Below are 22186 nucleotides of genomic sequence, written 5' to 3'. Positions count from 1 at the left end.
AGGGTCTGCAGCCTCAATTGTGGCTGAGTCATGTGAGTCTTACCTGTGGGAGGTGTTGACTGAGTGACTACGAGAAGGATGCTGAAGAGGGCACTTGGTGTTTGTACTGCCTCAGGAACCATGCGATGTCTGCCTGCCTTTGTGTGGCTTGCAGACAGCCCAGAACCACTTCTGGGGCCCCTCGTTCTCAGCCAGCAGTAAGGGCTCGCCTTTACTATGAAATAAATTGCATGTATGTAAAATCTGAGAATCTTGGATGTTTTGATTATTTGTTATGTTGACTCAAGGTTAGTCGGTTACTGTGTAAATACGAGAGGGTTTCAAAGTGCTCATAATGAGTGAAGTTATGGGGCAGGTTGTTGATGCAGTGGTATTAGGGGCAGGGTGTTGATGCAATGGTTCTTGTGTTGCTTTGTGATTGGGCTCAGCTCCTGATTCTGGCTTCCTGCTGGTGTGCATCCTGGGAGGCAACAGGTAATGGCTCAAGTGCTTGGGCCCATGCTCCCCACATGGGAGTCCTGGATTGAGTTCCGATCGCCCAGCTTTAGCCTGGTCTGACCTTCGCTCTTCTAGCTGTTCCAGTATTTGGAGGATAAGCCAATGGATCAATGATCTTTCAGTCCCTGTTTATATCTCTGCCTCCTTGCTTTCCAAATCAAAATGAATGAGTCAGTAAAGTTGACAATTCCCTGCTTAAAAATAATGCATCAAAAAATTGAATTGAAAAATCAGTTTATTTTGGCCCACAAAATTTTGAAATCCATGCAGGTTTTTTTTCATAGTATGTGTTTTCTGTGAACTCTTGAAAACCCCTTGTAATATTTCTGTGGTGGTTGGCTACAATAACACAAAACAAACATGAAGAATTTTTGTTGTTGTTGCATTATGACTACAGTGAACTTGATCATGACCAAACATCATCATAACCACAGTTTTAATGAAAACACAATAGACAGTAAAACAGGATCAAAACTGGGATTGCATTAACCTACATTCTGTGTTGAATGCAAGTAAATGCAACTCCCAGTGCCAGTGAATGAGCACTGCCTCCAAACAATGAGCTAATGAGACAAGATACTAGACCAAGGGTCAGCTCTCAAAGAAAAAGATCAGCTCAGTAGGAGCTATGAATGTATAGGGAGCAAGATGAGAAAAAAAGTGAATAACTGTACATTCAACGTGAAGCAAATGTAAACTACAAGCCCAGCCTCAGACCTTGGAAAGCAAGTAGCCTGCAGTTTATCTGCTTGCTAAAATGTTTTAAATTGTATTTGTTTTTTGTTGTATTTGCAAGGCAGGGAGTGAGCACCTACTGGTTTTCTCCCCAGACACTTCCAGCAGCCAGAGTTGAGCAGGCTGACACCAGGAGCATGGAACCCCATGCAGGTCTCCCATGTGAGTGGCAGGGTCCAAGTCCTTGAGCCACCACTAGCTGCCTCCGACCATACTCATCAGTAGGCAGCTGGATCAGAAATAGAATGGTTGGGACATCACTGAGGCACTTGGACAGGGACTGCAGGTATCCTGAACAGCGACGTAGGCTGCTGCCCCGAATGTCCACCCGTTATTCCAGTTTGACATTTATTTTCCACCCCAATTGCCTCTTGATTTTGACATCATAGCAGATAGGGTTTCAAGAGAGAATCAGACTGACAGCACACTAGTAGTCCCAGGAACAGCTGGAATTTAACCTGCCTTTTGTCCACAGTGCAGCCTTCATTGCTTGAGCAGGTGTGTCACCATGATTCTTAGAAATTGTAGAACAAAGAGCAATAATATAACTAGCCAGCCTCAGGGTCATAGCCTTTTAGTGTCCTGAAAGGTAAAAATGACTGTTTTCATTCCTCCATGGTGAGTCAGTAATGTGGAGCCAGCCAGTATCCGAAAACTTGGCTCCAACTGTATCTCACAAGTGGGTGGCAGGGACCCAAGTACTTGGGTCATCAATTGCAGCCTCCAGGCCCATTCTTGGAGAGCTAGATTGGATGCAGGGGAGGCAGAACTTGAATCGAGTGCTCTGACATGGGATATGGGTGTCCCAAGCACAGCCCTCCTGACTGCCCACACGAATGCTAGGAGAACCCACTGTGACAGTTTCAGACTGTGGCAGTGCCCTCTGAGGACAATTCAGGTGGCTTTAGCAGAGGGTACTTTCAAAACCAAGTCCTGGCCCCACCAACTCCAGCAGCATCCTGACAGCCCTCCTCTCCTGTTGCCAGTGGCCCATTTCCTCTAAAACACCTTTCTATGACAGAAGACATTCCCCCCCCTCCCATCTCAAGCTGATTTCAGCACAACCCTCTTCTTCCTTACTTATAACTTAAAATTGAAATTATGGCAATCAGAAATAAACTCATTGTTCGTGTAAAAAAATTCTGAAAAAATCTCACACTTTTTCCTAGGATGTGTTTTTTTATAGACTTTTTTTAACATATTATTATTATTATTATCATTTTATGATACAGTTCCTTAGGCTCCTGGCATTTCCCTTATCCCCTCCCCAATTCCCTCCTCCCCACCTAGTTCCTCTATATCATTACTAACAAATAGTTCTTCATACTCAGTCATATGTCCATCATTGCAGGCATGGACAATGGCAGAGAGTCCAGCATCCTATTGTCAAGATAGAGTAAACAGTTTCATTGTAAGTCCATCTTTGTCTGGAAGTAGAAATGCATACCACACTGCATCCTCACATCTGGATGTTAGTCTCCATTTCACAGCTACTGTACATCCCCTTAAATGAAAAGTCATAATACAAAATCAACAATAGAAAGAAAAATAGAAATTTGCAATGCCATGAAGTTAAATGACATATTACTAGATATGACAGTCTCCATTATACAGCTACTATACATCCCCGTAAATGAAAAGTCATGATACAAAATCAACATCATGGAGAAAAAAGAAATTAACAACACCATGAAGTTAAATAACATGCTACTAAATGATTAATGTGTAGCTGAAGAAATGAAAATCAAGAACCTTCTTGCAGAAAATGATGCTACTGTATGATCTATGAGTCATTGAATGATTTATTCAGAAGAAAGTGTTTTGTAGAGATGAAACTAACAGAAAACAACAAAACCTATACGATATAGTTTCCGCTGATTTTTGTTGGTGAAGTGTGTCTCTTCTAGACAATAAATAGATGGGTTTTGTTTTTTTTTAATCCAGTCTACTAATCCATGACGTTTGATTGAGCTTAAGCCATTTACATTCAGAATTTAATATGTATGTATGGTACTTTGATCCTTTCATTTTAGGAATGGGTTGTTCATTGGTTTAGTCTTCTGTTATCATTTTACTGGGATGTTCTTCCCATTTGCCTTTGGTTTTGTTTGGTGCTATTCCTCTTCTCTGTCAAGAGAACATCTTGAAGTGTCATTTGTAGGGCAGGTTTGGAAGAGGCAAATTCTTTTAACTTTTCTTTACTGTGGAAGACTTTTATTTCATTTTCAAAAACAAAAGAAAGCTTTGCTGGATATGTTATCCTAGGCTGACAATTTTTTTTTCTTTTAGAATCTGGAATATGTCACTCCATTCTCTTCTTGCCTGTAGAGTTTCCTATGAGAGAGCTCCTGTGAGTTTAATTGGCAGTCCTTTATATGTCAATTGATTTTTTTCACGTGCACATTTCAGGATCTTTTCCTTATGTTCAATTGAAGAGAGCTTGATGATCATGTGTCTTGGTGAAGATCGCTTTTGATCAAGCCTGTTGGGAGTTCTGTGCCCCTCCTGGATGTTGTTTCCCAATTCTTTCTCTAGATTAGGGAAATTCTCCTTTATCATTTCATTAAATACATTTGCAAACTCAGCTTCTCTTTCTGCACCTTCTGGGACTCCCATAACCCTTATATTTGGCCTCTTAATAGTGTCTTTCAATTCTTGAATACTTTTTTTGGCCTGATCCAGCTCTGCTTCCAGCGTTTGTTTGCTTCCCCCTGGTGACAGGAAATATCTTCCAATTCTGAGATTCTTTCTTCTGCTTGCTTCATTCTATTTTGGAGACTTTCCATTGTACTCTTAATTTGCTCTACTGTGTTCTTAATTTCTGATATATCAGCCTTGATTTGCTTTATTGCTTCCTTAAATTCTTTGAACTCTTCCATGTGCTTCTCATTTTTGATCAGAAGCTTTAAAATGAGTTTTATGAATTCTGTGTCCCCCATTTTCTCGATGTCTTCCTCAGTTAACTCTGAGGTTGGCATAGGGTTTTGCTCCTTTGCAGGGGAGTTTTCGGTAATATTCATTGTGCCTTTGTCTCTTGTTTTGCTGTTAATCATTGTACTTCTGGTTAGCAGAGTCTTCTCCTTGGGGCAGGTTTCTAAGCTGTGTCACCCACAGGTCTACAATGTGATTTTACTTGTTGCGGTTGGTACACAACTTTTTGCTTGCAACCACTTGTGCCACAACCTCCAGCGAGTTCCAGGTCTGGGTTCTTATGTTAGACTTTCACTGTGGTCTCCACAGCCCCAGCTCCTGGCTCACCACTCTCCACCTCCTGTGATACCGTGCTGAGGCTGCACTGTTGTCTCTGCAACCTTTCTCCCACTTCCGGTTGGAGCAGGTCCCAGGATTAGAGAGACACCAGGTGTCCTATATAGTTAGGTTGTTGGTGGCGCTGATCTTGTCAGAATCTGTTGGAGGTTAGGTCTGGGTGCCACACGGACCTATTTTGGCCAGTACGACGCCACAGTTGGTATTGTTTTCCTGCGGGACCAGTGCAATCCATGAAACTCAGTGAGTTCTCGTGAGCTCAGCACATGCGCAGTTCGCTGTTGTCCCCTGAAGTCCTAAAGTTATTGCCACAGTGTACAAAATGGCGCCTGATGTACCACTACTAGAGTTCTTAATCTGCTCTGTCAGATCTGAGGGATACCCAGACCTGTCTTGGGTGGAACCTGTAGAATGCCAAGTTGCTGCAGTTCACTGAGTCAGAAATGAGTTCACTCGCAGCTCAGCGTATACTCAGTCCTTTCCCTTGCCTTTGCCTCCTTACACAAAATGGCACCCAATTCAGCTCTAGGGGGCTGACCGGGCTGTGAAATCCACCCTGTTCTCGCACTGTCCATCTGGGATCTGCTGCTCTGTCTCTGCTCCTGGTCAAATCAAACGGACCAGCAGAATGGATAGTTCTTTGTCTGGGTTTACCTCCCAAGCTCCCAGTGAAAATCCCTTCCCACTTGGTTGCTGGTGGAGTTCCAGCTGCTGGTGGAGTTCAGATCGCCTGTTAGCTGAATGCTGCTGGAGTATCAGTCACCACAACACCACACCATTGTTTTTGCTGCTTTCCTGTGTCTGTCAGTCTCCAGGTACCCCTCTGCTATTGTTCTGTCCTTTCCTATTGCCTGGAATGTGTCCTCTCTGCTTCATCCTGATTAAATGTTTTTCTGTCCGTTTAAACATGTCCTTACCCTATTCCACCATCTTGATTCCTCCTTTTCATAGACTTTTCAAAGACCACCTCCCTCCAGGGCATGGCTTTCCAAAATGCTTTGCACCAACACAAACGTAGGAATTCATTCTCATGAACGTTTTAAAGTTCCCTGGGAATGTTACCCACAGTTGAGGCTGAGATGAAAATCCGCTGAAGTAAGTGAGGCTGCACCCTAGCTGCTGGTGCCGTGGTGGGCAGAGCCTTGAGGGGCAGGTGTGTGGCATGCACCACTGTGGGCTGGGGGAAATAATGCAGTCCTACATGCCTTGGACTGCGGCAGAAGAAGGGAAATGGCCCGGCAGCAGCCCAGTGTTCAGAGAGAAAAATCAGCATCCCCGGGGAACAGGGGAGGGAGCACAGACCTGGAAAAACTGAATCTGGGAGTTTTGGAGCAGGTTGAGAGGTGACAGGAGGGAAAGGGTTTCATCTCCAAGGTGGTCCCATTTTAAATATGGTTCAGCCTCCTCACAGAAAGTGGCTCTCTGTACACGTTTATCCACCCGCCTGCCAGCACGCTTCTGCCCTCCCATGCCACCCTCCCTCTCCGGCAACAGCTGCTCATTCATGGGGCTATGCAAACACCTGGGCTCCAGGCTGTGTGTGGGGTTTGTGTGTGTGTGTGTGTGCGCGCAGAAGAGAGAACACGTACATGTTACAAGCTTTGTGGAATCCAAGGCTGTAACAGCTTTAGAAGATGCTCGGGAGGACAGAAGTTGGTAAAATCGCACCCTCCCAGGGAAGTTGAGGAATGGAGCAAACCAGAATGCTTTCAGAAACAGGAATTCCCAGAACCTGCTGCAAAGGAGACAAGTGTGGTTCATCCAAAAGGTGTTCCTGCTGACTGCAAGCTCACTCTGACTCTTGGAAGCCCCGATTCCCAGAGTGCAGATTCTGAAGAGGGCGTGCGTATTTAGGGAAAGACAGAGAGACAAAGAGAGAAAGAGATCTCTTACGTGCTGGTTCACTCTACAGATGGCCATCTCTGCCATGCCTGGATCACGCTGAAGCCAGGAGAAGTCAGGAGCTTCATCTGAGTCTCCCAAGGTGGGTGGCAGCACCCAAGGACTTGAACCTCCCAGGGCACACAGTCACAGGAAGCTGGAATTAGACATGGAGTACCCAGGACCCAGACTAGGCCTTCTGAGATGGAATGTGCACAAATACCCTCATCTAGGCTCCTTTTGCATCTCATCTTTGTCACTTAAAACTGTGGTCTGGGACAAGCTATCTGATCTGCTTCATGCGTATTTGCTTCATCTGTGACATAGGGACAAAGACATCCTCCTGATGGAGTGCGTGGAGGAAGTCACCTCTTAGAGGGCACGTGGGCATAGGGTAAGAGAGACTTAAGTTCAGGAGGAACAGCAGATACTAGCTGTGATGTGTGTTGGCTTGGTGTAATGCTAGCTTGCTCTTTCTGACACAGCAGTTGTGATAACAGCATTGTTCGAAACATGATTTCCAATTCTTGTGGAATGTAGTAATTAAGGTTTTTTTTTTATGGTGTCACCTGAAGAAAACAATTTTCTCCCTCAGGGAACCCATTCTGCCTCCGGCTTCGTTTGTCCATCAGTAGCCACAATACACCTCTTTAGGATACGTCTGACTTCTCTGTTGGCTCAAGGCTTCTGGTGAAAGTTGTGATAAATGACAAGGAGGCTGACCTTGAATTACCAACTTTTTTTTTTTTTTAAAGATTTTATTATTATTGGAAAGACGGATATACAGAGAGGAGGAGAGACAGAGAGGAAGATCTTCCATCCGATGATTCACTCCCCAAGTGAGCCGCAACGGGGTGGTGCGCGCCAATCCGATGCCGGGAACCAGGAACCTCTTCCAGGTCTCCCACGCGGGTGCAGGGTGCCAAAGCAATGGGCCGTCCTCAACTGCTTTCCCAGGCCACAAGCAGGGAGCTGAATGGGAAGTGGAGCTGCCAGGATTAGAACCGGCGCCCATATGGGATCCCGGGGCTTTCAAGGCGAGGACTTTTAGCCGCTAGGCCACGCCGCCGGGCCCTGAATTACCAACTTTAATGCAGCACCGTCTGCAATTGCTTGGCGTTTCTTGTCGCAGAACAAGAAGCCTCAGCAGGGCCACTTCCCAGTTGTTCTTCAACGATGGCTCCATGAGCTGCGCCCATCAGTCAGTTACCTGACACAATCGGAAGATAAATGAGTATTTGGCTTCTCACACCCCCAAGACATGTATCTCTGGCAGGCAGTAGGAGTCACCATCAAAACAACCCATTTTTCAGAGAAAAGGGGGCAGGTTTTGTGTTTTTCCCAGTTTGTACATTTGTGCATGTTGAGAGGAGAATGTAAGGAAACTCTTTGGTGGGGGGGTGTTTCGGGGTTTAGCTCCAATGTGATTGGACGGTGTCTCCCCAACAGGTTGCACTTGTAAATAGGAGTGAATGAAGAATGAAGACAGAGATGTGTATGTTCTCATCCCGATGCCAGGTCGCTCTGGCTGGCGACTGTACATTCATCTTCTGCCAAAGTCGCTGCGTGCCTCTTGTGCACAGCTGGTCCCTGTGGGTGAATTCTGTACAGCGTATTCATAGAAGAAAACCTGATATTTTAAATTCTCCTCCCTTCCTCTGGGAGCTCACTGTATATTCAACACAAACCCTTGCTTTTTCTACCTACAGGAAGGCAAAAGGTCCTGGGAGCCCAGAGGCTTCTGAACAAAGGGAAGCCTGGTGGGAGCTGGTTGCTCAGCACCATGATTCTCTAGCCTTCCTGCTCTGGGTAGGAGACAAGGGCCTCGCCTGGCTCAGCCGTGTCCTGAAACTGCTCCGGCTCCCATCTCCAGCAGGACTGTTTCTTGTTTAGCTTTGCCCTCTGTTGATCCACCCAGCATGGAGAACACTTTTGTGTTGTGTTCAAGTAATTATTTGTTGAACACCTGCTGTGCACTGATGCTGGATGGTAGGCACTGAATAAGACAAGGTCACCTGTCTTTCAGAAGTTCTCAAGATAATTAGGGAAGTGACTTTGGCAAAGTGGAAGGAAGACAGATTTTCTAATGGAGTGGACCCCAGGACTCACGGGAGCAAAAGCGATCAAACTGTTATCTTTGATCTGGGGAATCTTCAGTCCTGCCAGCTTCATCACTCTCATGAAGTGGCCGGTGCTGGGGTCTTTGGGAATAGTTCACCAGACAGCTGCATTTTGCTAACTCTTGAAGGTACTCTTTCATCATAGCCTTGTATTGCCTTCACGGTTATTCAACACAGCGCAGAACACGCATTTGTGCTTGGAATGTCTTTTACCATTTATGTGGATGGAGTGATGGCCCTCCCTGGTAGGAACCTTTTCTACTTAGAACTCTCACTGAAAGCACGAACTGTTTAGAGAAAATAAACTCCGTGGGCATTGTTCTGTCTGTGGCTGGTTCTCTATGCATGGACTTGGTGGTCAAAGGGGGAACATTAGCAGATAAATGGGAGAATTTCTTAGAATGAAACGTTGAATTCTCCCAAAGTCAGCACTGGGTGATGATGTGAGTCTCTTGACGTCTGTAAGCACACTTTGGTGCCTCCTAAGCTGTGTTTCAGTACGATTGGGCATCCCTCAACAATGGAGCAATGTTCTGTGATATGTGTCATTAGGCAGTTTCTTCCTTGTACAGACATCGTGGAGCACACTTCCGCAAACCAAGGTGGGATCCATTGTTGAACCCAGTGTCATTATATGGTGCGTGGCTCTACTTGTTCAATGAACTGACTGTGAAATTGAAGTAATGCTGTATTTTTCCTGCCGGGTCCACTCTAGAGTGTATTAAAATGACTGCATTCAATGGATTTAAAAAATTAAAATTTTTCATGAAGGACATGTGCAGTTACACTCTTTCCAGAGAAAATCTGATTCTTTTCCATATTTCTCGGATTGATGGGAGCCTATGTTCCAAATAAATTTTTTTGTGATGAGGTAGGGAGATGCCAATATTGACTTTAAATATTTTCAGGACCAATAATGTCAACACTGATTTTGGGTCATAACTTAGTGCAGTGCTGAATATCTTAGTGGTTGCTGTAAGAACATGCTTGAAAATGCACTTGGTCGCAGAGGGATAGCTAAGAAAACCCAGGGAACAAGGACAGACTTTCACACTTCAGTATTATATATGAGGCATTACATCGAATACCAGCTTTCCGAAGAGAATTTGAGAAAGGTAATGATATGTTTGCAGGTGAAGTTTTATCTTAATTCCAGAACACTTAGTCCAACTTGCCTTGCTTGAAATTGTTACTGCTTTATAAACACAAGTTAAGGATCAGCTGTGTTCACTTAGACTGTAATTTGTGAGTTTATTTACATTTAAACACCTATTACCTGAAATGATGCATTTCAGGCTTTTTTTTTTTTCATTAAAAATATGGCATTTTCCCCAAAACGTTTTGCAGCCTTCATCCTGCCACTTCATTCCTGATCTCATGGTTTTGTAATTAACCCCACTAGGGAATTCAGGATGTGCTGAAGGGGTTTTGTAAGACTTGGGAGTCCTGAGGCCCAGGGCTCCCTGCCTTTCAGGAATGGGCATAAGTATGAAGGAAAACCTGAGATGCCTTGCATGTGGGAGGAAAAATTCAAGAGGCGCTTCTTCGCCTTAATAATCCAGCACTTAGCAAGCTCATGTTTAAAAACATGTTGTTCCTATTCACAGCTTATTAGGATTTGGTGCAGTCTTCAGATGTAGTGTTTCAGACAGTTTTGCCAAACGTGGTTACATCTGTTTTCAAGACATTGTTAACTCCCAGCTTTGTGCAAGGGTGGTGTGCTGGCCTTAAACCTGGGACTCTTCCTTGGGGATGGAGCATCTTCAACGAGCTCAGACATGAAACTAATAAGAAGTCTTTGTTTCCTGCTTACTCAGCTTTAAGCTTCCCGCTAAAAAATGTGGGTGAAGTGAAAGTTTGAGCAGGTTTGGTCTTAGCATGCTGCTTCCAGAAGTCTAATTCTACCTCAGCTGAGCTACACCAATCTGTTACTTCTTTCTTTCTCTTCAAAATGGAGCCATAGACAGTTGGGTCATTCTGTCTCAAATGTGGCATGTGTGTATTTTGTGTGTGTGTGTGTGTGAGAGAGAGAGAGAGAGAGAGAGAGAGAGAGACCTGCCAGCTGGAGTGAAAGAATCTTAAAGGCAGTTGTGTCATTTCACTGCTTATGCACCTTCCCTAGGGCCAAATGACTTGAGCAGGACACAGGGTACACATGGAATACTTTCTGAATATGCACTTGGTTAATTCAGAGCTATACTTTTTAAAACTCTTATGTCCCAAGCTGAAGATAATTGAAGAAAAATTATATGGGAGGAAATGTGTGTGTATATATGTTTTTATCTGGGCACAGAATGGAGAGCAGGTGGCAGGATATTGAAAGTGGCAAAGAGGTTCGGATGCCTTTGGTCCTGTTGTGTTTGTGATCAGGCTCCCACCTGAGTTCTGCAGGCTTTGGGAGTGGTCATCTGTCTTCCAGTCCTGAGGCTGTCCTTTTTTCCCTGAAGGAAAACCGAGCAGCCAGAATATTCCAATAGCTCCTTTATGCTTCTCATTCTCCTTCCCAGACCTCCCAAGTTAAACTTTACATTGGTCACAGCTACCAGGCCTTCAAGTCCCTGACCTTCCCCTCTCTCTTTCTCATCTCTGGCCAATCCTTTGGACTAAGCTTCTTTAATCCTTCCTCCTGACTTCTCTCCGCTTCTTTTCCACCCTCCCCTGTCTTCACTTCAAATTCAATGTATTTAAAAAATGATGTCTAGAAACTTGAACCATTCTTTCGATTTGAACGGGAGAATTGGACAAAGTGCATTTTAAGTGGTTTTTAACTAGATGCTAATGTAGAAATGTTGGAATATGTACCAATGTAAACACATTATACTTGAAATTATATTCAGAGTTAAAAAGGACTATATAGTGTTCTTTCTATGAGGGATCTCAAAGAATTCACCTTCTGAGTTATGATGTCATTAGATTATATTTTATTAGACATTTTTACAAATTTAAAATACTGCTATTTTTACAAGCACAGAGGAAAATCAGTTTGGGTAATTATATTTAGGCATTCATTAAAATCAACCACAAAATAGAGACACTTTATTGTGTCATTTATCAACATACTTGATATGTATATCTAAAGTGCATTATGTTACAAAAAATATAGAAATTCAGCAGCACCAAGATACGTTTACAAAATAAATACATCAGTTGACAAAATAAATTATGGTAAATGCGATAATAATAATTGGATTAGCCTTGGGAAAAATATTCACAATGACCAATGTGCAGTTTCCTGGAGCCACCGGGAGACAGTTTTATTCCAATGCATTTACAGTATTTACAGACAATAAATATTTCTAATACTTTCCATATGTTCACTATTACAGAAGTTTGTAATACGTCCTTAGAAGATCTTTGCTGAAGATTTCAATGCCTCCTGCAAAAAAAGAAAAACAGGAAGAGGCGAAGACAGGTTAGTTTTCCTTACACATGAACACATGAAATCAACACGTGAATTAGCCTCCAATCACAGTGGAAGGAGACTCAGAGGGGAGACTGTTGTAAGGAGCTCCCGTTGGAGGTGCCAGCGGCTCAGCTGGCTAGCTAGGACTCCATGAAGTGGTCAGGCTCTGGTGTGTAGGTGCTCATTTAGGTGCCACTCTTTCGTTAGCACAATGGGCTGTGATGGGTTTGGAAGAGTAAGGGATGCTGGGTGAATGTTCGAGCATGTCTGGCTGACCCCACACAGTCACGAATGCAACCATCTCTGCATTTCAGTGTTTAGGGCAAAAAAACCTGAGGATTATTTGCTCTTGCTTTCCTGGTGTTTTGAACGGATCTTATATGAGACAATAAGAAAGCCTATTTTCAGTGAGAGAATAACCAGGAATACACTGATTTTAAAACAGGAGCATGATCTTAGTTTTAGGATGCACTTGGGATTGAAACTTTCGAGTCTCTCTAAACACTGTATGGACTGCCTTTTAAGAAGAATTTGTGAAAGTTTCTGTCTGGTGTATTTCAAAGGAAATGTATTTCTAAAACAATAGCCAGAGTTGTAACTGAAAGTTGACATGGTGTGAGAACTACAAGTAAGCAAATTCTTGACAACTTTGGGGTGCTATGTGCATCTCAAAAAAAAAAAAAAAACAAACAAAACCGGAGTGACCTATTTACCCATAGTTTTGGTTGGAATGCTAAAAAAGGCTACAATTGTACTGAGAAGAAAATGTTAAGATTACAATTTCAGCTGGTAAGCAGCCGTGGTGCATGTTATCCGTCACGCCACAGTGATGACATCACAATTCCATAAGGTGTATGCTGAACCTATAGGAACTGTTTTATACTGAGTCGTACTGAATGCATTGAACGTAAGAAGGCAGGCAAGGAGAGGATGTAAAGTATGTTGAGGATCTGCTTAAGGAGGAGATATTTTCGTTCTCTTTCCTGATGTCCAGCTGCTGTGTTGTCCTTCTAACTTCCCTTAAACAAAGGCATGTGTTAAATTAGCCGGCTTAAAACACAAAGTGTGTGTATGCTTATTGCATGTGTGTGAGTACGACAGTGCTTGGACCGGAAAGCTTTTCACAGTTCTCAAAATCAGTATTGTCAGGGTGAAATAAGTCACTGGTCACTAACAAGTCCTGGGGTATCTAGATATCTCACTTTCAATATCAAAAATTCGAAAATGCTGTTTCCAGAAAGTTCTGTATTCCCCAGTGGGTATGGGAGGAAACTAACACTGAAGTCAGGGCTTGATTTTTTCAGAACCACTTCCCATGACAAACTTCACACCTGACATCTGTCTTGTCAGGTCTCTGAGATCACACAAAAGATTTATACAGAGACCATAGGAAAGATAGCCAGAAATCTGAAGAGATTTTATTTGGAGTGCGACATTTGCATGGCCCTGCAGGGTGCCCTGGGAACCACTCCTCGTCAGTTAGCTCTTCCCTGGACCTGCATGAGCACGGATGGGGCCCACATCTGGCTGCCAACCAGCTCTATCCATGAACATCTGTCACTAAGGGGGTGGAGGAGTGAAGACAGAGACATCCTATTTCGTTCAGTCACAGCTCTGGACTTGATTAGGCCACTGCCTAATTTTCCCAAGCCTTCCTTTAACAGAGGAGTTGCTGTGGGCACAGCAAGCAACAAGTGCTGATTTTCATTAATTCCCCAGACAGGTCCAAAAGCATCGTAAAATGTAAATGAATAAAATCCATGAGGCCTATTTCTTCTTCTGTTTCTAGAACTGTAATGCATAGGCAGCGGAACAATGAATAGGCTTGATAAAATAGAGTCCCTGCATTCAATATAAATACCAGTATGTAAAGCTAGAATTGCATCTTCAAAGCATATTGAATATGTATCACAGGCCAGGAGTAGAGGAGGGATTGTTACTCCCTACGGGCCCATTAGGTATTTGCAGAAAAAGTCAACCACTGTGCTAAGGATTCCTCTAGTGTCACAGCCCACTGGTTGCTGAAGCTGTATCACCTGTCCAGTATAATTACTTTTTATATGCTGTTTAAGGACATCTTTGACAACTTACAGAAAGAAATGATGGCAAGCTCAAGCTCTCCTTTGAAACATCACTTGGTTATCTTTTCTGCATTAGTCAGCATATAGGACTGGGATGGTAACAGAATACTCTAGGCCTTCAGGGTCCTTTAACTGTAGAATACCCTGATCTCCTAATTCATAAAATGAGGTTTCTATGTGCCACCTCTTTGCCTCACAGAAACACCCATCTCTCACACACTGGTAAGAGATGGTATAATCAGAGCAATATCTTTCAAGTGTTTAGTATATAATGGGCACTTAACCCAGCTAATCTTATTTAATCTTCTCCAGACTCTGTGAGGTTGGTGTAGTGATTACCTACACTTCACAGAAGACGAAAGTGAATCTTGAAAAGATTGATACCCTTGCATGAGGTGGTGGTGAGCTTGAGTTAGTCCAGACCCAAGATTTGAACCTGTGTCATTGGACTCCAGGCTCTGGGAGTGCTCCTCCTCCCTGTGCAGCTAGGAGCTAAGGCTAAAGGAGCCACAGATGGGTAAGGTTGCCCTAGTCCCACCGCCATGCCCTGGGACCACTAACTACTCCCTGTGGACAAATGGATGCACGGGACTGCGATTCCTCCCCAACCGATGCTTGTTTCCGAAACCCTTTCTTTTTCATGATCTGGCAGAAACCAGCGCGAAATTTAATTACACAAATTGAAAGTGTGTGTTTCAAAGTAATCTAATTTCTTTCAATTAAAATACAATTTAATTAGTTGGATGAAATTTAAAAAAAAGTGTTGGATGGCTCCGAATTGTTTACGGGGAGATGCTGTCTGGCAATGCTGGAAGATAACATCGAAGCCTTCCCGATTCTCTCCTGTAGTGAGGCTAAGTCTGAAATGATCAAGAAAGTTTGCTCAAGTGTGCAAGTACAGGGACTAAATACACATCTCCCACACTGGAGGAAGACATTCCCTAGTTCAACAGGCTTCACTTCCAAAAGCAGCTATTCAGAGTACAGGAAAGAGTTGGTGTTGGGGGTGTGAAGATGGGGACAGAGAAATGGGCCACAGAACCCACAAGTATGGGCTTGTGTGTGTGTGTGTGTACGTGTAGGGACTCTGTGTGTGTAAGAGTGGGGGCTTGTGCATGTGTAGGTTTAGTGTGTTTGTGGGCTTGTGTGTATGTGTGAGAGAGACAGTGAGCATGCTTACGTGTATGTGAAGGTGGGCTTCTGTGGGGGTGTGCTTGTGTGCACATGTGTGGGCTTGTGTGTGTTGATGTTCGAGGCAGAGCAACACTAGTTCAAGGCACACAATATCCTGTCAAATGCAGAAGTGTCGAGGGGAGGGAACATTCTAGATTATGTAAGTCAAGGCCACATGGAGGCTTCCAATGGGATGCTGCAAGGCAGCTGGGAGCCCCAGGCAGGGGACCAGGTGGCGCTTACCATGAGCTGAGCTCAGGCTCTGGCTCGGAGATGTCAGACACCTGGTAGGCGTCGAGCCCGCTCCCGGTGCCCACCGAGAGTGGCCAGGCAGAGCGAGTTCGCCGCTTCTTCTTCTCCTGCTCCTTGCGCTTCCCAGGCTTGCCTTTCTTTTTCTTCCCTGGCGTCTTGAGGGGCGGCTCCTTGTAGGGCTCCACCTTGTTGGTTTCCTGAGTGAGGTACCTGCCCTCGTCGTCAGAGCCGAACCCGACTGGGTGGTTCTTGGTGTTGGCTGCGGGCTTGGAGTTCGGGGAGACCTCGGAGGTAGCTCTGATCTCGGCGGTGTGGATCTCTGCCATCAGGTGGTGCAGGAAGAAGCGCCGCCGCAGGTCCTGGATGGACTTGCCCTTGTCATGCAGGAGTTGATGTTCAGACACAGCCCGTTTGCTGCCAAGAGACAATAGGGGTGGGGAGGAGAGGGAGAGGCGATTAGACTGATGGAGTGGAACCCAGAGAACACTGGAAGCTGACAGGCTGGCTGTGCAGGGGTGGGTACATAAGGGAAGGGCAGGGCGGATGGCTAGGAGACTGAAACAAAGGCGTCGGATTCAGGATTTCTCTTTTCCAAAGCTCTGTTACCCTCATGGCTCAGAGATAGACAAAAGGCGCAGAGGTTCTCTTTATACTTTTAGAATTCTGTTGGGGGGAACACATCCAGAACCCCGACTGGGGACATCACGAGGAGGAGGTACGCACGCATGGGTGCACCTGCACACACAGGGGAAAATCCTGACAGTGAAGGCTACAGCAGCAGCCACAGCAGAGGAGGGCCCATTACACTGGCAACAGACGTGAAAGCAACACGCTCTTCTCTGGCCTGCCAAGGCCCTAGAGCAGAGCATTTGCAAAAGGTCATGGAGACCTACCGAAAACTAAAAGGTGAGGTTATTTTGATGGGGGAAAAACCCACTTTGAAATCCAGGTACAGTTTTCCTGTAAAACACATTTTCTGTGAGCTCTCTGAGCACTCGCCCCACTGAGGAAGAGCAGCTGTGACAGGCAGGCGGTGAGAGGCCTGGCTCACACAGACTTCCTGAGAAAGCGGTGGGGTGGGCCTGGGAGTGTGAATTACCTTGTAAGCTTACATTCTGTGAGATGGCTTTGTTTTTCCTATTGCGCTCCATGCTGAGTTCTCCTTTGGGATTGCACAGGATTTCACTGTGACTCCTTGACAAGCTCACTGTTCCCTGTTTGCTCTCCTTTTGTTCCATCTCCTGGGGTAAATAGCTACACCCTCAAGAAATGCGGTGGGAGCAAAGTAAGGCTCCATCCACGCTCCTGGCTTAGCTGTCCAGTCGTGTATTCCTTCATTGTTCTCTGTGCACGTGACTAAGCACACTGGAGGATTCCATGTGCGAGCCAGTCGGAACCTGCCTGCTGTAGACTTTGGCAGAACCCCCAAGCGGGCTCGTCATCTGCGCTCCAACCCGGGCTTCCGTCCTGGCTGGGGGCGGTGATCTCTGAGCTCCTTGTGGCCCCTGCAGTCACCACTGCTCCAACACCTCTGCACCATGACCCTCATCTTATGCATGGAAAAATTGGGGTGCAGAGATGAAATGACTCTTTCTCCTGCACAGAGCGAGAACTGGCCAAACCTGTTGATTCTAGAATCAGGATTTTTTTGTTTGTTTGTTTGTTTTTGGTTCAGCTTCCTTGACTATTTTGCTGAAGCCAAAGCCCAGGCTTGGGGGTGGGGGTAGGCGGTTAGGGGGAAATGGCAAGCAGGGCATAGCTTCCACACCATGGCAGTGGCAGGCTGGTCAGAAACAGAACCAGCCGGTATCTTCCCCATACACCCAATGTCTACTTTTGCCCATCAAAAGAAGGATCTCGGATGGCTAAAGTTATATCATCACTGAAAGGGATGAGTTGAACAAGAGTGCGAGAGAGGCAAACAGCATCCTTTTCTCCGGTCGGGATTCGAGGCAAGATGCCAGTTTCCTTCTAGTATTTTCATGTGTGCACTGACTTCAAGCCATGCATCATGTTCAAAGACATGATTTCACGGAAAGGAATTTCACAGGAGCCTGGCTTAAATGAGGCATGAAGGGGTCTTGCTTCCTTCTGGAAGGTACTACATGCACTTAAGACTGTGGCCATAGTTGATATTCTGAAAACTTTTAATAATCTGCACATTTGAGGCTTTGGTACTATATATTTATATCCTTGAATAGTATTTTTGAAAGGAGACTGATATAATGACATATATACTAAGTATTTAATAAATATTAGTTAGCAAAGTGTCACATTAAGACGAAATTCTTAGCCAGTGGGGGAGGTGTGTGATTTCTTCCTCGACTCCTAACACAGTCTGTCCCCCTCGATACGGCTCTCCCAATGTGTAACACAGCCCACCCTAGCTGAACAGACGGCTTGGTCTGTTCCACTCAAGTCACCATTGCTCATGCCCCTGAGACTGGCACAGATGCCTGTCACCTTGGCCAGCCTGTGCACTGAGTCACTCACTGTCTGGGAGGATTCTCATGGGAAGTACTGGACTGTCCTCTCCCTCTGCGTCACCAAAGCCCATGACATGGCACAGCTTTGTCCAGTTTCGAGTAGCTGGTCTCTCCTGAGCTTCAAAGATTTCCCTCTGCCTCTTGGGGGGGAGGGGGGCGGGAGGGGGAATCTTCATCTATTAAGAAACACAGGGTTTCTGACATGCTGAACCGGAAACGCAGCTAGACCGCTTTCTTAGGGCTTCAGTGCGTGATCCGTCGACTCGTGAGAAACGAATTTCCTGATTGGGAAATTGCCTCACAGTGCAGGAACGTAATGATATCTGTATCACCAGCAAAGAATAAGGTCCACAAAGCCGTCTGTTTCCAAAATCAGACATGAACTGACATGGGAGCAAATGACTGGCATGTCCAAACTTGACAGGCAGAAGTGGTGAGCCATGAATTCACATTAAGGAGGTTTTCAGTGCAGATAACCCCGAAACACTGAAGTTGTAAATATGGCCTTGGTAATAGCCTGTTACTCAATACATCTGTAAACATTACAAGGCACAATGGTTCACATGGCATTTATTACCTGCCTAAGCTCTCACATGGAAAACAAGTATGGTTTTACTGTCTCCTTTGGTTATGGTTAAAAAAAAAAGCAACAAGACTTCATACAGCACAAAATTGAGTGACAACATAGTCTACTTTTTAAAGCAAAATTGCCCTCCAGGGAGGGCTTGGGAAAGGGACAGAAAAGCTAAGGCATGATGGCAGGAAGGAGAGGCCGTGGAGGATGGAGTCCTGATTTGAGAAGAAAGTTCTGTGGTGCATGGAAGAGACAGGGCTAGGGTGTTGGAGTTAAGATGACTCACCCCCAAGTCCCTTCCAACCCAAATGACTCAAGCCCAAGCTATGCTTTTCATTAAGTGGCAGGGACTCAGTCTGGCTCCCGAGCCCATCCGTTAGGGATGCTTGGCTTTCTGACTCTGCTGGGGTTCCCTTTTGAAAGCAGACACCTGCCAAAGGCCAAGGTCATCTGCCCAAGAACACCCTGGGCCTTCCTTCCTGTCTCCTCCTTGTTGGAGCCCTGGCGCCCTGAAGTCACACCGTTTGGATGAGCAGGTTCCCAAACCTCCCAGTGCAGAACCGCCTCCTATGCATGCCTTAATAAGCAGCGTCCTCCCTCCAAAGTCAGCTCTGCATGGACAAGAAAACAGAACAACTCCTATTCTTCCCAAGTGCTTGGTGTGAAAATCCATGGAACACTGTGACTTGATTATATGCTAAAACCTCTTTCAAGAAGCACGCTTGATTGAGTGTAACAGTAGTCTGATGTTTTGTCTAGCACACAAAATTTACTGCTATTTGGCAGCAACACAAAAACAAGAGTTTGCTTTTTTTTTTAAACTCCACTTGGCTGTAATAATTTGATGAAACATCTTCATCTACTGATGACTTCCGTCTCCATGAAAAGTCCTGGTTGTAATGTGAGGATCTATTAGCCATTAGCTATGAGAGCGTTTTGTGGCAGTTTTATAACCATCTGCTGAGTGTGAGTATTTCACTACAATATTACATTTCACCCACAAACAAAACTATAACAGAGTCCCTGGCTGCTGCATGGTTTTCTGATGTGTATTTTGCAAAGGTTACAACAAAGAAAGAGTTAAAAATAGCCTTTAGGACGACTTCACAGTCTTTCTGTGCCCCAATTGTTGACTTTATCATGGTTCATTTACTGTTTCTCAAAAGAGAAAACAGGTATTTCTTAAGCAACTTGAAAGAAAAAATTGGCTCTCCTCCAAGAGTCTTTCTTAGTCAAATAAATACAGTATTTAAGTGTGCCTTTAAAAATTCGGTCTTCTCCCATATTTACATTTGGATTTTAAATAATCTCGTTTAACACGAGTTTCCAGATGAGCGAAAAGTCTGAAGACAATTTTCAGAAACACATCAGCAGAACTGTGCACTCCGGAAGCACAATGCCGCTTTATCTGCCCTGCAATGTTGTACACAATTTGCCTTAGGAGATTCATAATAGATTTTCCTTTGGGTGCCAAGGTTCAGACATGTCTCAAGTAATTTCATTTAAGGATTTTTCTGCTCGAGTAATAATAGACCAAGGGCTCACATAAAACAGTTGCCTTTTTGTGCACCCTCGGGAATTCACAAGGAAGTGCCATGAACTTGATTGTAAATAGGAGACAGGGCTTTTCTTTCTTTTTTTTTTTAATTGTTCATGTAAAAGTTCTCCCTCATTCCTCCTCGGGAGTGCAACTTCTCTCAGAACTTGAACTTTACGATTTACTCATCCTGTACAAACTGGGTCCGCAGCCTACAGCTCACTCAAGGATGCTGTTCCACAGGTTAGCGCACAGCCAGAATCGGAAGATAGCCTAGACACCGCGCTCCTACTCCCAGCCTCTCAGACAGGCACAGGCGCTCGCCGAGACAAAGTTCTCCCTCAAAGAAACCACCACACAGCGAATGCCAAGTTGCAAGCATTTGGTCAACAGCACAGACTTGGGACTCCAGAGGCCAGGGCAGAGCCTGTGCACACCTCCAGTAACTGCAGCCTTTCCTCCAAGGTACGGAGGGGTCCTCCAGCTAGAAGGACGCCACGGTCAAGCTGCCACTACTTCATTATATAATATGCCCTGCTTATGTAATAGGCTCCCATTTGATATGCCTAAAATTATGTCATTCATAGTAAAATCAGACGCAAACCTCTCTGCTTTTTCACACACAAACCGCCACTCACATGCAACAGGCACACTTGGCGCACCAGCCTCCGAGTTTCAAAACCCCGTCTGGTCCCACAAGCAACCGTTGTGTTGCTCTGCAGAATATCTGGTTGGTCCCCTGTTCCTGCTCATCCCTGGAGGCACCACCAGCTCTGCCACCAGCCCCAGCCTCCCCCCAGCAGGTAGCTGGATGGCCCTTCTCCCTCCTCCTCCCGGCTACAGGGCGAGAAGCCCGGCTGACCACCGAGAGCCCTCGGCAGCGCCGAGCCTGGCAGTCTCCCGCCCTGGCCTCCCTGCCCGCGGGCGCCACGAAGAGGACCGACACTCACTGGCGGCGGCCGAGCCCCTCCACGGAGCGTCCGCAGGAGGGCACGGAGTAGCTCAGTAGGAACACAGCCACGCTCCATTGCGGCAGCAACTTGCGCAGCATCGTGTCCAGTCGCCGTGGGACCTGCAACAGAGGCGAGGGGCCGAGGTCAGTGGGGCCTCTCCATCTCCCCACGCACCCTGCTTCCTCCCCAGCCCCATCTCCCAATAGCCACTTGCACAGGGCATCTCCAAAGTTGCAAAGTAGAAAGGAAAGAAGAAAGAAAGAAAAAAAAAACCCAAAACTTTCCCTGGAGCCGCGCTCCGACTTACTTGTTTAGGAATCAGCTAGTCCAACTGTGCTTTTTCCAAACCACAAGGGCGAAAAAAAAGGGGGAGACGAAAAAGAAAAAAAAATCAGAAGCGCTTCCTTTTAGATAACAGCGAAAACGAGATGTTTTATATATGCATCAATGATGCCTGGGCTGTCTACACGTCTCCCATAGCAATGCCTAATGAGTGCAGGCAGCAGTGGGTTCTTTGCTTGCGTGGAGCCAGGCGGACCCCTGCTGCGCAAAGCAAGTTTCCCGCTGCCGAAGTTCGCGTCCTCGCGCACCCGGCTCCTGAGTTCCACAGCCACTTGCAGCGAGACCCGCGTATATATACATAACCGTGCGTCTACCTCCTCTGGTGGGCTGGCTGCTTCCGGAAAGTTGACTCCACACGCCCCAGGCACGCGTTCCAAGCGCGCGTGTCGTCGATCAGGAGGGCCAGGTGGCGGCGAGGGCGGGATCCGGCAGCGCGAAGGGGCGGCGCGCCCCGCTTCACGGGCGGGCGGGCATACGGGGCAGGTTGGCGGCGAGCTGCAGGGCTGACCAGCCGGAGAAGATTCACACGCTTGCGGGCAAACCTGCCGGGGAAGTGAACGAGTCGCAAAGAGGTGGCGCCCGAGGAACGCGCGCGGGGCGAGCGAGGGCGCTGGAGGGGGGGAGGCGGGGGCACTGGGGCGGCTCCGATAGGGCCCCGCGCAACTGCTGAGTGAGCGTACCAGGAGCCCGAAGCTGGGACTGCTCCGCGGGCGGCGGTGACCAAGCTGCCTCCTCCCGCCTGGCCGTCCCCCTTCTCTTCCTCCACCCCCCCTAGCTCCCCAGCGCTGCCCGGAGCCCCACCCCGGAGCGCGGACCCCGCCGGGGGACGTGGGCGGATCTGCCCGCTGCCTCCCGGCCCTGCTGGCTCAGGCCCGGCTCCTGGG

The 22186-nt window shown here is 46.2% G+C and overlaps 1 protein-coding gene across 2 annotated transcripts; it reads right to left on the bottom strand.

Annotated features, from left to right (window-relative positions):
- Positions 1 to 11738: 11738 nt before the first annotated feature.
- Positions 11739 to 21800, bottom strand: PTHLH (parathyroid hormone like hormone). 2 transcript variants are annotated; one of them, XM_058655852.1, is made up of 5 exons: positions 21617 to 21800; positions 21268 to 21291; positions 20958 to 21079; positions 15402 to 15824; positions 11739 to 11877 (listed from the first exon to the last, which is right to left on the bottom strand). In XM_058655852.1, the coding sequence occupies exons 3-5, from the start codon at positions 21056 to 21058 to the stop codon at positions 11868 to 11870; spliced, it is 534 nt and encodes a 177-aa protein (XP_058511835.1). In that variant the 5' UTR covers positions 21059 to 21079; positions 21268 to 21291; positions 21617 to 21800; the 3' UTR covers positions 11739 to 11867. The 2 variants fall into 2 exon arrangements, with proteins under 2 accessions (XP_058511835.1, XP_004592696.2); XM_004592639.3 differs by lacking the exon at positions 21268 to 21291.
- Between the last annotated feature and the right edge of the window lie 386 nt (positions 21801 to 22186).

The sequence above is a fragment of the Ochotona princeps genome, chromosome 27 (assembly GCF_030435755.1).
Source record: "Ochotona princeps isolate mOchPri1 chromosome 27, mOchPri1.hap1, whole genome shotgun sequence".
NCBI classification, from domain to species: Eukaryota; Metazoa; Chordata; class Mammalia; order Lagomorpha; family Ochotonidae; genus Ochotona; species Ochotona princeps.
This window is presented reverse-complemented; position numbering and strand designations above follow the sequence as displayed.